We start from the raw sequence: 15,179 nt of genomic DNA, 5'->3' as shown, positions 1-15,179 counted from the left end.
ATGGTTTCGATCCATGGACCTGGGGGTTATGAGCCCCCCACTCTCCCACTGAGCTACGGTGCTGGTGAAGAGTGTGCGGTTTCATCTTGAGGTATTTGAAAGGAAAGAAAATACTTTCCATCCACGATTTTTTAATTTACCGCACCTTATTTGGGTATGTTTTCTGCGTTGCTCCTGTGCCGACGATGCCTCCTCGGCCTCCCGACCCCTGCAGTCTGTGGTGAGTTCTACGGCTTTTTCTCTCGAGGGCGCTTTTTTGCTGAAATATTTCGAATTTCAATATGCAATTCGCTCATTTTAATGTTCTAGTGGATGAATTCATAGAGAAATAGCTCAAACTGCGGGCCGCGAGTGATCGCTTGAGTTGCTGCACAGCTGCAGGGCTGGCAGGCGTCGGCAGCCCCCCTGGCCCTGGTTTTTCTTCATGTATTTCGGGTATTTGTTGCCCAAACCCTATTTTTTAATGATTTATTTTGCTGAAGGGGACCTTTGTAAAGCTAGAAACCTGCAGACAAATGCTTCTGCGTCGGTTTCCTGCGCCTCCAGCCCGCTCCTGTGTCGCGGCCGAACCGCTCGGGGCACGGGGCCCCTGTACTCCTTTTCCAGCTCTTTGCTACGCAAACCCCCTTTGTCTTAATTTAATTAACATCCTCCCTTCCTCCAGTTTCCTCTGTCACCCACTTTACACCTACATTGACTGGGATACTGGGGGCCCCTGGCTGGGCCCGACAGCGGCGGGCAACGGTCGCAGGGGGGGGCCCTCTCAAGATATTCCAGCTAAAGTAGCAACAGCAACAAAACTGGCATCATCAACGACAGCAGGTGCGCCCGTTTATGGAAACTGCTGCTGCTGCCGCTGCAGCTGATGATACAAAATGGGGGCCGCTCCCACCACTCTGCACTCCTCTTCGCGAGGCAGGTTCCTAGATTCAAGAACGCATTTTCTTTACAAGGGACAGCATGCCCGAGATGGTTGCAGCAACACCATTAATGGAGCGGATTGTCACCTGGATCAGCAGCAGCTGTATCAGCAGTTGCAGCATCTGCTGCGGCGACAGCTGCAGCAGCTGGGGTCGACCCCCTTTTCCGAATCGGAACTCGCGGATGCTCTTAATGGGCGTGTTCCGTTGCTGCTGCAGATTGAAGGCAGGCCAGGGCCTCCGGTAAAAGTTTGGGTAAGAAGCGCTTCACGAAAGCTTGCTTCAGGATCCCCTGAGAGGGAGGCGGCGTTGCATTGGGGGCCCCAGTTGCAGTTGGTTTGCATAGATCACAAGCTTGCTTCTCAGCTGCAACTATTGTGGGGGAGGGTTTCTGTAGCAGCAGCAGCAGAAGCCGATGCTGTTGCTGCTGCAATTGCGACGCCTCTAAGCTGCGACCGCGAGCATGACTTACCCGTGCTGCGCTGCTGCAGCAGCGTATCCTACAGCAAACCTCCCGATGTTTATGCAGAGAATAGCTGCTCAGGCCTCCCGCTCTTGCGTGTGTCCCCTCCTCCTAATCCTTGGGTGGCAGCTTGTTTGTGGAGAAAGCGCTTCTACTCTGCTGTCTTCGGCTTGCTGCAGCACCAGCCGCAGCAGCAGCAGCAGCAGCAACGGCTACTGCAGCAGCACGGGAATGAAGACAGTGCTGCCGTACAGATTGCTGATGGGTTGCCCCTTCGTTTGTGGCAGATTGAGTGGCTGAGGCTGCAGAGGCTGTTTGGAGATTCACTCCAAGTGCTATTGAAAACAGTTCAGCAGCAGCAACAACAACAGCCACAGGCGCAGCAAGGCGCTCAGCAGCAGCTACAGAAGCGCACTGCTACAGACTGCCCATACGTCAGCCTAGCGTCTCGTCTGACTGCGGCTTTGGCAGCGTCAATGGCCCCAGCAACAGCAGCAACAGCAGCAGCACCACCACCACCAGCGCAGTCGGGAGTTCAGTCGTGTTGCTGCGGTTTGTGCGGCCCCGAGGTTTCCGAAGAGGGCAGCGTCTGCAGAGAGGACGCTTGCTCACCTGCTGCTGCTGCTGCCGCTGCTGTTGGGGGGGCTTATCCAACCAGCCCGCTGCTATCTGAGGAAGACAGGCAACAGCTCCTTGCTGATGCTCGTAAAGAAAGCCTCGAAAGAGAGCCTCTGCTGCAGGCCACTGCTGCTGCTGTTGCTGCTGCAGATGGTGCTGCTGCAGAGCCTTCTGCGGCTGCAGCAAAAGGACCCCTGCTTAGAGTCGTGCAAACAGGCCTGCCCCCCCTGAGAGAGGGTTCTTTTCTGCTGTATGAGCAGCAGAAGCAGCAGCAGCAGCAATGGGAACCCCTAGGTTACGTCAGCATTCAGAAAGTCGAAGGGATGAGGGAGGGCTCTGCTGCTGCTGCATCTGTTGCTACTGCGTCTGATGCCTGCAGCGACGGCGCAGCAGACTCCCTGCTGCTGCATGCATCTTTGAAGGAGCCTGCATGCACACCGTTTCTAAACTGTGGCACCAAAGCTCATCTCTTCTTCCAGAGCAACAGCAGCAGCAGCAACAGCAACAGCAACAGCAGCAACAACAGCAGCAGCAGCACATATCCACCTGCTCACTGTTGCTGCATCGTTGATGTGCAGGTGCACACTCCCTCGCTTTTACTCAGTCCCTCAGCAGCAGTCCGCAGCAAACCTGAGAAATCCCAGCGGCTGCTGCTGCACGTGCATCCTGCGTACCTCTACCTCCTCGAGCAGCAGCAGAAACAACAGCAACAGCGGGAGCAACAGCAACAGTACCAACAGCACCAACAGCCGCAGCAGCAGCAGCCAGAGGATAAGGAAGAAGATGCCGATGCGTGGACTGCAGCAGGAGAGGCGCTGCTCCTTCGCGCCATTCAGTGCTGTCGCGTGGGAGAAGCAGCCACATTTCAGGTGCAGGTGCAGCAAGGCAGCAGCAGCAGCAGCAACAACACGAGCGAGTCAGGACAGCAGCAGCTAGTAGTGGCGCTGTCTGTACACCTGATAGACGTCCTTCCCCTCCCTTCCTGCACGCATTCATTTTTCTTCCGCGACAGCAGCAGCAGCAAGACACAGCACCAGCATGATCCGCTGACAATCAAGCAGCGCCCCTCTGAGCTGCGGCAGCAGCAGCTGTTGCGGTGCATCCAGTGGCAGAGGGCCTTGCTGCTAGTGCAGCGCGAGCTGCAACAGTTTGCCGCTGCATGCATTGCTCTGCTGCTGCAGCAGCAGGAGCACCCAACTCCATTGCTGCCTCGGCTGCTGACTTGTGCCTGCAAGAGCTGTCGGGACGCTAGAAAGCCCCCTGCAGCTCGAGAGCAGCAGCAGCAGCAGCAGCAGCAGCAGCAGCAGCAGCGCCGCGGAAGCTCGAGGGCTCCATTACCCCGCCGCAATAGCAGCATGACAACGGCAGCTGCAGCAGCAGCCCGCAGTTTGCTGGGCTTATCTTCTACGGAGCAGCAGCAGCAACAGCAGCTACAGCCGAGCACAAGTAAGCTAAGGGGCCTCCTCCTGCGAGGCAGAGCACGAATGTCACGGCCCAAAGTGGAGGCAGACCAGCAGCAGCAACAACAGCAGCAGCAACAGCAGCAGCAGCAGCAGCAGCAGCAGCACCATAGCGGCTCTGTTGTCCGGAGCCTGAGCCGACAAGGCCTCGCCTCCACCTTTCGACGCCTCCGCAGCCAAAGCATCGACAAGTGGAAGTACCAGCAGCAGCCGCAGCAGCCGCCGCCGTCTCAGATCTCAGTGCCTGCAACCGCAGCAGCATCTGCCGCAGCTTCAGGTGCTGGCTGCGCAGCCGCAGGGGCTACCCTTACCAGCAAAGGAGACCCCGACAAAGACATCGGGGGGGGGAGCATTTGGAGTCTGTGTGCAGCTGCTCGAAGAGACAGCACTCTTCTCTTTCTCTCCGACTTTCAGCAGCTTTTTAGTAGCAGCGGCAGCGGCGGCGACACATCGTTGCTTCAATCCTACCGGCGGCGCCTGAGGGACCTGCTGCAGCAGGGGATCTGCATACAGGGCGTGTTGATCCAGCTTATCAGCAGCAGCAGGTTGTGGCAACAGCTGCAGCAGCAGCAGCGAGCAGCACAAGTAGCCCTGTGGAGGCAGTCGCAGGTTGCACTCTCACCATTGTTTCTGCTGCTGGAGACAGGAGGTCTCTGCTTCTTTGTCTGTCCCATACAGCAGCAGCACCTTCAAGGAGGTCAGCTGGTGCTGCCTCTCAGCCTGCAGCGCCACTCAATGGGTTGCGAAGAAGCTGCAACAGCAGCAGATGCAGCAGCAGCAGCACAGCGTGGTGGCGCATGCGCCATCGTACATGATCAGTTGCAGCAGAAGCAGCAACAACACCAGCAACAGCAGCAGCAGCACGAACTTGGGGCCCCGTTAGCACTCACAGACCCACTGCCGCCACTGCCCCACACTGCTGCTGCCTTTGTAGGGGTCTTGTGTACAGAGGCCGCTGCTCTTGAGGCTGCAGGAGATGCAGTTTGGCGGCTACAGCAGCGCTTTCTGCAGCTCCAATTCAGCCAAGAACAACAGAAGGAGCAACAGCAGCAGCAGCAGCAGCAACAGCAGCAGCGAGTGTGGGGCCTTGTATATGAGGCTAACAATGCGCTCCCTTGCTTCGTGCCGGTGGAGGTGTCTGCAACAGCGACGCAGAAACAAAGGCAGCAGGCTTTCCTTGCAGCAGCAGAATCATTCTCGGTCTCTGCTGCTGATAGTAGAAACCAACAGCAGCAAAGCAACTGGAAGCCGCTTCATCATTGTCCCCACGTCTCTCAGCACTCCTGTTGCTGCTGTGCTTCAGCAGGAGCTAGCCAGGCGAAACTCTGCAGCAGAAACAGCAGCAGCAGCAGCAGCATGAACGCTTTCTGCCATCGTTGTAGAGTTGCAGCAGCTCCCCCCACGTGGCCAGCAGCAGCAGCAGCAGCAGCAAGCACTTTTGAGGGGGAGACACCTGCAGCAGACTTCGTCACCGGAGAGGCCTACGTCTGGACCTCTAAGGTGAATGCCCCCACCATTGAGGGGGCCCCGATTGAGTCGGCGACCCTCGCTGTGCTGCCGAAGGGAAGTGTTAAATACAGCCGTTTCTTCTGCAGCAGCAACAGCAGCAGCAGCAGCAGCATGAGACGGCGTGCCAAGGCTGTAGCAGAGGCCCTGCTGCAGCGGCACTTGCCTCACACAGACGGCCCCACAGTACAGGCGGCTCTACGGCAGGGAGGTCTCTCTGCTGGTGTGGGCATGTGGCTGCTGCTAGATGAGTTGCTGCTGCTACTGCACCAGGAGGCGCCGCAGCTGCCCCAGTGGGGAGGCGGTAGCGAGGCAGCAGCAGCAGCAGCTGCTGCTGCTGCTGCTAAGGACGAACAGCAGCAGCAGATTTTTTGCAGCAGCAGTGCTCAAGTCGTTGCCACTGCAACTGCATGCGTCTTATTAGGCAAATCCTTGCAGAAGGTGCTGCGGTACGAGCAGCAAGTTGCATGCTGCTGCTGCAGCCCTGCTGCTGTTTGTCATCACTTCTCTAGCTGCGCCGCTCTGTGGGCGTTTTCGCGCGGGGCGCAGCGGCTGCTGCAGCAGGAAGCAGCAGCAGCAGCATCGACAGCAGGAGCAGCAGAGGCTGCGCAGGGTGGAAAAGGTGTGCATGAGAGCTGCTTGCTGCTGCTCCACCGCCGTGTCTGTCTGTCTCTTGCTGCTTCTCTGCTCCGTGCTGATGCGTTCAGCTCGCTGCTGCTGCCTCTGCCCGTGTTGCTGCGTTGCTGTCTCTCTGCCGCTCTCGAGAACCCTTCTGTTCTGTTTGAGGAGCTGCAGCAGCAGCAGCACGCGTTGTCTATCTGCCGCTACGCACCTGTTTCTCGGCCTTGCGCCACCCCATCTGCAGCCACGGCAGCCGCAGCAGCAGCAGGGGCAGGAGCAGATGCAGCAACAGGAGAGGAGAACGAAGCACCAGCCCAGCGGCTTCCGTGGGGCCGAGTGGCGGTGAAGTCTCCTTTGCCGTCTGCAACGGCTTGTGTGTCTGTCTTGCTGCTTGCTGAGCTGGTGCTGCATCCTCCTGATGCATGCAGCCCCTTAAAAGCTGTTTCTGCGGAGCCACCAGAAGAGGAATACCTCGTAGGGGCCCCCTTGCTGGATTGGGGGTGGCTGGGGGCCCCCGGGGCCTCAGCAGCTGCTGCACTTCCCTTCGGAAGGAGGCGACTTCATCGCTCGTCTCCACCTGCGGCCCCTGACCTCACGGGGCCCCTGCTGCATCCGCTAAGGGCCCCCAGGGGGCCCCAAGCAGAAGCTGTGGCGCAGATTCTAAGCCCTGAGTTTCTCGCTGCAGTTCCTGCAACCCTCAGGGGGGGCCTCCTCTGTCAGTTGCTGTTGCGCGCCTTGGCGCCGCCAGAGCCCGACCTGTGGAAGGCATACCGCAAGCAGCAGCAGCAGCAACAGCAACAGCAACAGCCGCAACAGCAGCAGCACGGATTTGTTCTGGGGAGTCGCCTGGACGGCGTCGCTGCAGCAGCAGACGATCACTTGCTGCGGCTGTTAATGCTGCTGCTGCTGCAGTTTGATAGTTGGCTAGGGTTTTCGGGGCTTCCGGAGCAGCAGCAAGCCGAGTGCCCCGCTGCAGCGAGGCGACCAGCAGCAGCAACAACAACAGCAACAGCAGCGTCAGCAGCAACAGCAGGAGACTCCGATGTGTCTCGGCTAGTGGTTCCCTTTGGCTTAGATGGAGGCTTCTGCGCCCCAGGCAGCAGCCTCAGGCAGCACCAGCTGAACATTTTTGCTGCTCTGTCGAATGCAGTTGAGGGGCTTCGGTTGGGGGGCCCCCCCAGAGGGCCCCAAGGCTCTCTTCTCGCCGCTGTCCTGTGAGTTCAAACCCTAAACCCTAGGACTCTGTGCTCTCCAAACCCTAAACCCTAAACCATCAGACGTACTGCTGCATCCACACTTTCTTCTCTAGCTTCGGAAACTCTCTTCTTGGCTAGCCACAGGGCCTTGCAAGGTAGCCGTATCTACCGCCCAAACGCCTAGCTTCTGCGTAGCTAGCTAACTATCCGCGTAGCTAGCTAGCTATCCCAGTACCTATCTGGCTAGCTGCGCAGCTAGCCAGTTATCTGCGTAGCTAGCCGGGTATCTGCGTAGCTAGCTGGCTGCCTGCGTAGCCAGCTCGGTATCTACGCAGCTAGCTAGCTCTCCTCCCGGGTAGCTCGATATTTACAGAGGTGACGAGCTATGGAGGTGGCGGGGCTTGCTTGGGGCTTGCATCTACTCTGCTCTGCAGCTGCTGAGGAGACAAGCAGCTAGCCAGTTAGCTAGTTGCGCCCTAGCCAAGCGCTGGGCTATCTGCTGAAGAAGCATATAAGGGCAGCGAATCAAGGGTGTTTGTGCTTCTTTCTCAGGGGCCTGTGTCGACTGAGACGGGGCTTTGCTGCTTCCGCGAAGAGAAGGCTGATGGCAGCCCTTGATGTGCTGCAGAGGCACTACGGCTGCCCCCTGCTTGAAGGCAAGTGCATGCTGCTGCTGCTCCTGCGGCTGTTGTTGCTGCTCTTTCTGCTGCTGCTGCTGCTGCTGTTGTTGTTGTTGTTGTTGTTGTTGTTGTTGTTGTTGTTGTTGTTGTTGTTGTTGTTGTTCCTGCTGCTGCCTGTCAGCTCATAGCGCTTGCTGCTCTGCTGATGTTGCGTCTGCTCAGAGGGGGCGGGGCATCCCTTTGCTTCTGTGCTAAGTTGGCTGCTGCTGCTGATGGCCTACTGCAGCTGCGCAGTCCCAGACGCTGCCCTCAGCAGCAACAGCAGCAACAGCAGCAGCAGTGAGATCCTCAACTGTTTCGTGGAGACAGCAGCGGCAGCAACGGCGCGTGTTGGGGTGTATACTGACCTACTGCGGGTGCTGCGCCTGAGGCTTAGCGTCTGCCCATTACCTGTGGGGCCCCCTCACCTCGTCCCTCGCCACATCCCTCTGCTGCCTCTGCTTTCTGTAGACAAGCGAGTGCTTCCAGCAGACTGCAAGGGCTTCTCTGGCCTCATGGGAGAGAACAGCACTCCTGCTGCTGATGGTGCTGCTGCTGCTGTTGCTTTGCCTAGTAGCAGCCCTACGGCTGCTCAGCAGCAGCAAAAGCCAGCTGTCCTGGTCCCATCCGAGTCGGCTCACCCAACATCTCCCCTTGCTAGGAAGCAGCATGAACAAGCTTCGCGTCTCTTCGGGTGTACGTACACCCCAAAGTACCCTGAGCACCGGCATTGCCATCTACCGGACCCTCTGCTGCAGCCCCATGTTGCATGCGCCGTCGTTCTCTACAACATCAGGAGACTGGGGGCCCCTGTTATTCACTGGGCCTCTGCTGTATGTCCCCGAGGAGATAGAGGAGACCCAGCAGCAGAGTGGGCCCTTGCAGCTGTCCTCGGTGGTGCTGCTCCTCCTTCTGCTACAGCCCTTGCTGCCGCGTCTGCTGCAGCTTCTGCTGTTGCTCCTGCTACAGCTTCTGCTGTAGCATCTGCTTCGGCTCCTGCTGCAGCTTCTGTTGCAGCTTCTGCTGCAGGTCTTGCTGCTGCGGGTTCAGCAGCTGCAGCAGGAACAGCAGCTGGAGCGAAGTCAAGCTGCGGGGTTCCTGCTGTCAGTGGGGGCGAGTGCACGTTGTGTTTGCCTCCGTACGTCTTAAGGGGAGAAAGCTGCGAGCATGTGCTGCAGTGGTTGCAGTGGCAGCAGCAAACCCGGCCGCTGCTGTTTGCATGCGGCTTGAATGAGAAGGGGGCCCTGGGCCTCGGGGAGGCGGCGTACTTTCCTGTTGACCCGGTCTTAGAAGAAAGAGACAACTTCGTTAAGGCAGCAAGAGGGACAGACGTTTGGTGGGTACTGGCTGCTGCTGCTACACTCTTTGCTGCTGCTGCTGCTGCTGCCTTCCTGCGCATTCCCAGGGCTGCTGCTCTCTTTCAATGCTGCTGCTGCTGCCTTCCTGCACCTTCCTCCTGCACGCTCTGGCCCTCTGCTGGTGTTGTGGTCGGCGTTGTTGCTGCCCCTGTTGCTTTGCTGCTGCTGCTGCTGGTTTCTGGTGCCGCTACACTGCTGCTGCATGGCTGCTCCTGCCGGTTCCTGCTGCTGCTGCGCTGCTGCTGCTGCAGGTTTTGCTGCCAGCCGCAGCAAGTGGTGGCGCTACCGGGGACTGTCTCCAGTGTCTCTGCGGGGCTCCATTACAGCGCAGCAGTTACATCTGACGGTCTCCTTTTCGCATGGGGGTCTCTTGATGGCTGTGTAGACGATGCTGAACCCAGCAGCAGCAGCAGCAGCAACAGCAACAGCAGCAGCAGCGCAGACAGCAGCGGCACCTTGCGGAGACACCCTGCAGATCACTCAAGGGACTACGGCCTCAGCGAATCTCTTCGCTTCTCCTGGCTCGACTTTCCAGTTCGCTCGCATGCAGCGGCTGCAGTGACAGCAGCAGCAGCAGCCTGGCAGGAGCAGCAGCAGCAGCAGCAGCAACAGCGACAGAAGGAAAATCGGGTCTTCTTACCGGCTCTGCTCAGCCAAAGCAGCACTGCACCCTCTATCTGTAGAGGCCCCTCCTATTCTGCTGCAGCTTTTGCTGCTGTTTCATGCGGCCCTGACTTTTGTGCTGCGGTAACAACAACGGGATGTCTGTACACCTGGGGCAACAACGCGAACGGTGTGTTGGGGCTTGGAGACCTCCTCAGCAGGGATCGACCTGCTGCAGTGTCTCCTGAGCTCTTTGTTTCTGTGGCCACGGGCAAACAGCAGCAGCAGCAGCAGCAGCGCCTGCTGCAGGTAGCTTGCGGGAATTCACATGTTGCAGCTCTTACAGCAGAAGGGTGTCTCTTTGTGTGGGGCAGCAACAGCCACGGTCAGTGTGGCTTCTGCAGCGAGAGAGCAACAATCCTGTCTCCGCAGCAGCTGCTGCTGCTAGACCTCTCCCGCATGCCTTTAAGCCGCCTTACCCTAATTCACTCCCTCGTTGCTGCAAGCAGCGACAACAACAACAACAGCAGCAGCAGCAGCAGCAGCAGCAGAGCTTCGAAAGGCTGGCTGGGCCTGGGATATGCCCCAACAGGAGGGGCTACCGCGACTTTGTTAGTAGCAGATGCTGCAGGGTTTGCTTCGCTACTAGATAAGGAGGATCCACTGAAGTGTCTCTTTGTGGAGTCTCTTATTAAATTCTCTCTGATTGCTTGCGGCTCGCTGCACACCATCTCTCTGGGCACAGCCGGCGAGCAGCAGCACGAAGGGTCCCTACAGTGTCTGTACACCTGGGGCAGCAACACCAACAACTGCCTAGGACTTCCTGCAGCAGCAGCAACAGCAGCGGCTGCAGCGGCATGCGCACCACCGGTGCGTCTTTCTCTTGCCGCCTTTACCGGGGAGACCCTACAGCAGCAGCGACAGCAGCAGCAGCAGCAGCAGCAGATACCGCGCATCAAGCAGATTGCTGCCGGCGGCATTACCAGCGCAGCTCTGTCTGAGGGGGGGGAGTTGTGGCTGTGGGGCGACCTTCAATCTTTTGTTTCAAGGTAAGGAGGCCCCCCCCACTGCAGCAGCACAAGCTTCAGGCCTGCTGCTGCTGCTGCTTCTGCTGCTGCCGGTGGCTCCTTGCTGCAGCTCCTCTAGCAGCAACACAGCGTGCTAATTCCTGCCTGTGTCTCCTGCTTTTCGGGTGTCTGTGCAGCGGCGACTCTGCTGAATTTGCTGCTGCCCCTCCTACGCTTTTCGAGTTAATAGAAGACGAGAGATTCTTTGCTGGTGATGGGGAGGATGCAAAGGGCAGCAAAGTACCTCTCTGTGGCGTTGCATTTGCTGCTGAGGGGGCCCGCCTGCTGCTGTTCACGGAAGAAGGAGACCTTGTTGCAGTAGGAGACGGCTGCGTGCAGCAGCAGCTACTTTCCCTTCATCTCAATGACCAGCAGAAGCAGCAGCAGCAGCAGCAGCAGCAGCAGCAGCAGGAATCCTGGAAGAAAGCTGCAGCAACCATCGCCCCCCGCTTCTGGGCAGACAAGAGCCGAAGACAGCGCCTAAGAGGGGCCTGCAGGATTCACGTGCCATACAGAAAAATAGTGAAGGTGAGCAGCAGCAGGGTTCCCTGCTGCTGCTGCTGCTGCTGCCGCTGCAGTAGCAGCGTATCGCCGAGCTTCTTAGTAGCTGCTCCCCACGCTAAATTTGCCTTTCTGCTTCTGTGCATTTGCTGCTGTTGAGCGGAGTGCTGTCTTTTGCCTGTCTCCTCTGTCTCAGGCTTCTGCTGGTCTTGACCATTTGCTGCTGCAAACTGTCTCTTCCGGCAGCAGCAGCGAGCTGCTGCCGCAGCAGCCGCTGCAGTTCCTTAAGGCTATGCACCGCCCTCCGCCGCAGCTGCGCCTCTGCCAAGCACCCACTCCCCGAGGCAGCAGCGGCTCGAGGACCCCCAGCAGCAGCAACAGCAGCAGCAGCAGCACTGCAGACTGCACGCGAATGAGTAGCTGCGCAAGCAGTACAGGCGTACCTTCCTCCAGAGACACTCCGCAGGGGACAGACACCGCAGCAGCGCGGCCTTCAGCTGCTATTAGAAGCCACAGTGCTACTCCTGCATGCAACGCGGAGGGGGACCTGCAGCAGCATAAACAGCAGCAGCAGCAGCGGCAGCAAACAGAGGGCCCCCCTAAGCGGCTTTGGGAAGCCGCCTCTACGGTGTCCAGCAGCAGCAGCAGCAGCAACAGCAGCAGCAGCAGCAGCAGCAGCATTGGCTTGTCTTTGGCTACAGCAGCACGAGAAGCAGCAGCAGCAGGCCTTCACCTAACACTGAGACACCTTGCAAGTGCGGGAGAAGGAGCAGCCAAAGCAGCAGCAGCACGAGCAGCAGAAGCTGTCGAGAGAGTGGCAGACGCACACGGAGCAGCAGTTGTTGAGGGCCTTCTAGATCAGCTGGATAGGTAGGCGCATGTCCCTTGCAGCAGCAGCAGCAGCACCAGCTGGTGCTGCTGCTGCAGCATCGCCTCTATGCGTGCCCTCTACACTGATGCAAGCTTCATTTGGAGTGTATATACACTCCGTTGGCCCCGCTATTGTCGCTTCTGTAGATTTGCCAGCGATTCAGACTGCGGTGTATCTGCAGCTGCCTTTGTCTTCATGCTTTTTTTGTTTGCTGCTATGTTCTTTGTGTAGGGGATCGGGAGCGGTCTTCAGTGCCCTGAGCAGCGGCATTTCTTATATCCTCCCTCGTTCAAAGCCTGCTGCGGGTTCCAGCACTGCAGCAGCAGCAGCAGTGCCTCCACCACCAGCAGCAGCAGCAGCAGCAGGCAGCAGCAGCAGCAGCAGCAGCAGCAAACCCACTCGAAGTGCTGCTGCTGGGGCGCGTCTGACTGGGCAGTCTTTGAGGCCTTACCATTCCTCTTTCGGGGAGACGACAGCACCGATCCCCGTGCCAGCAGTTCGTGTGGGGCCCCCACAAACGCTGGGGACCTCGCTGCGGCCTCTGCTGCAGCAGAAAGCCTCGCCCTTTGCGCGCCACTTGCAGCTGCAGCAACAGCAGCAGCAGCAGCAGCAGCGGATGTACAGCATGCCTCCCCGTTCGCAGAGCCTAACCTCTCTACCTTCCTATGGAGCGCAGCAACTCGACCCGGTGCTGCAGCAGCAGCTGGAGAAGGGGCGCCATGATGCTTGGCAGCGCTTGACGTCTGCGGGTAGGATCCCTGCTGCTGCTTCCTTCACCCCACAGACAGCGCGGTTGCAGCAGCAGCACCAGCTGCAGCAGCAACTCTCTCACACTGTCCGTCCTCTGCGAGGCAACGCCTCCGTTATACAACTCCCAGATATCCCGCAGCCCCAGCAGCAACCCACCCAGCAGCCAAGGCAGCAGCAACAGCAGCAGCAGCAGCAACACAAGCAGCAGCGGAGCGATGCCCTGAGGGAGCTGCTCAAGTGCAACACTGCCCCCGCCGTGGTGCTCCCGAGTGAGAAGACGCTGCTATATAACAGTACCTTGCCCCACCGACAGAGCATTGGAGCTGTTGCTGCTGCTGCTTCTTGGCAGCAGCAGCATCAGCAGCAACAGCAGCAGCAACAGCAGCAGCAGCAGCTTGCAGAATGGTCTACACCTCCTCCCAGCACGCCAATGTCTGGTAGATGGTCGAATCAGCATAGACAGTCTGCAGAGAGCAACCCGGCCTTTGCTGCAGCAGCAGCAGCAGCAGCAGCAGCAGCAGCAGCAGAGGAAGACGACAGTACGCTGAATCTATCTTACTATCCGCAGCATGATACGAACAGCAGCAGTGCCAGCCGCCACAGCCTTGGTGCTGCAGCACTTCCTGCTGCGGCATCACAGGAGTCTATGAGGCGCTCCTGGCTGCAGCAGCAGCAACAGCAGCAACAGCAGCAGCAGTTTTCAGGACTCACAGCAGCAGCTGAGCACTTAACTGTGCCGTCCTTCTCGGTGTCCCCCTTGCCAGCAGAAGAGGCAGCAGCAGCAGCGGCAGCAGCAGCAGCAGCAGCATCAGACATATTACCCCCTATCACGTATGCAGCAAACCCTGCCCCTACCTCTGTGTGGCCCTACTCGGGAGACACCCTAGAGCAGCAGCAGCAGCAGCAGCGCGAGGAGCAGCAGGTGCCGCTCTCCTTCCCGCCCTCAATACATCCACAGGTGCAGCAGCAGCAGCAGAAGAAGCTGCAGCAGCAGCACTGGGCGTCTCTTGGGGGCCTCACCGACCGTGGACGCGACAGTCTGAGTGCTTCTTATCTGCCGCAGCACTCCGCTGTCTATACTCCTCTCCAGCATGTTGCCAGCACTCCTGCAGCAGCAGCAGCAGCAGATAGCTGCAGTCAGGGCCCTTTCGGCATACCCTTCCAAAGCCCTGACACGCTGGAATCGATTCTGCTGAACAACCAGCAGCTGCTGGGGCAGCTGCAACAGCAGCAGCTGCTGCTGCAGCAAACCGCGGCACAAGGTAGCCTTCAGAGCCATCATCCGCAGCAGCTGCTGCTTGTACACCCCAGCGAGCTGCTCCCCAACTCGCAGCCCCACAGCATGCCGGTGCTGCAGGGCAATGAGTATTTGCTCATAGAACCTTCGCAATACCAACACGTGCTGCAGCAGCAGCAAATGCTTCTGCAGCAGCAGCAGCAGCAGCAACTCGCCAAACAGCAGCACCTGCACGCGCCTTCTACGTGGGACTATATGCCGCCGCAGCAGCCGCAGCAGCAGTTTCACTTAACAGCAGAAACCCTGCCCTCGCAGCAAGGGATTCGGCAGCAGCAACAGCATCAACAGCAGCACCAGTAGTAGTCTGGCGTGCTGCACTTCGCTTCGAGCAGATAAAGCAGCAGCACCGCTTCCTAAACTAGCTGCAGTGGCTGGGTGGTGCGTGTACACCTCAGGATCCTCAGCAGCTGTGTTTCTTCCCGTGGCTAGCTAACTAGCTAGCTGGGTAGCTACCTGGATAGCTAGCTAGCTAGCCAGCTAAATGCGTATCATCCGTATCTCCCTCCGTCCTGCTTAGAGTGTGTGGTTAGCTCCGCAGTCAGTCAATCGTTTACGACGGCAGCGCTTCTGCCATAAGTTTTGGCTTTAGGGTTTAGGGTTTAGGGTTTAGGGGTAAAAGGCTCAAGCGTTTAGGGAGTTGGGGCTTGCTGGCAGCCAGGGGCTTTCTCTAATTCGGGTGTACAGACAGACAGCTCAGTGCTTGCGCTGGAAAGCTTCCTACAAGCAGCTTAGGGTTTAGGGTTTAGGATTTTTGGCCTGGTAGCAGGTGGTTAACCGTAAACCCTAAACCCTACTCTTCTGTATACACCAGGTCTAGGGTTTAGGCTTTAGGGTTTAAACTAAGCCCTGCCTTGCACACACACCCTTGAAAGGCCCTGTAGGCCTACGCCCCCAGCTTAGGGTTAAAGCGCTTAGAACAACGGAGATGAGGAGACACCTGGTTGGCTATAGAGCGACAAGGAGACACCTGATTGTTTATTAAGCTCGCTACAGTTAGCCAGCAGATAGGCGGCTAGCTGCAGCAGCTAGCTGCGGCACACCAGTGGGTCGGTCGATGGCTAGCTGCGACAGCTAGCTGCAGCTAGCTGTCGATCCCCCCAGCCGTTGCTTCCTCTCCCGTTGCTGCTGGTTGCAGCAGGAGATCAGCAGCCAGTGCAGCAGCAGCTCTGTCCTTTTTCTTCTCCGCTGAAGGCAAGCGAGTCCAGATCCCCTAGAAAGGGTTAAAAGTGTATATATATATATATATATATATATATATACAAAACAGGTGGGCGAGCTCTCTGTGCAGA

The 15,179-nt window shown here is 58.3% G+C and overlaps 1 protein-coding gene across 1 annotated transcript; it reads left to right on the top strand.

Moving 5' to 3' along the window:
- Positions 1-875: 875 nt before the first annotated feature.
- Positions 876-14,190, top strand: EAH_00049950 (glutamic acid-rcih protein, putative; the record flags this gene model as incomplete). The annotated part of the gene is made up of 7 exons (XM_013391306.1): positions 876-6,802; positions 7,337-7,338; positions 7,627-8,779; positions 9,053-10,453; positions 10,609-10,999; positions 11,169-11,842; positions 12,075-14,190. 7 exons carry the CDS (start codon positions 876-878, stop codon positions 14,188-14,190), a joined length of 11,664 nt encoding a protein of 3,887 aa, XP_013246760.1.
- Positions 14,191-15,179: the final 989 nt, after the last annotated feature.

This window comes from Eimeria acervulina, genomic scaffold (genome assembly GCF_000499425.1).
Source record: "Eimeria acervulina Houghton genomic scaffold, Eah_scaff821, whole genome shotgun sequence".
NCBI classification, from domain to species: Eukaryota; Apicomplexa; class Conoidasida; order Eucoccidiorida; family Eimeriidae; genus Eimeria; species Eimeria acervulina.
This window is presented reverse-complemented; position numbering and strand designations above follow the sequence as displayed.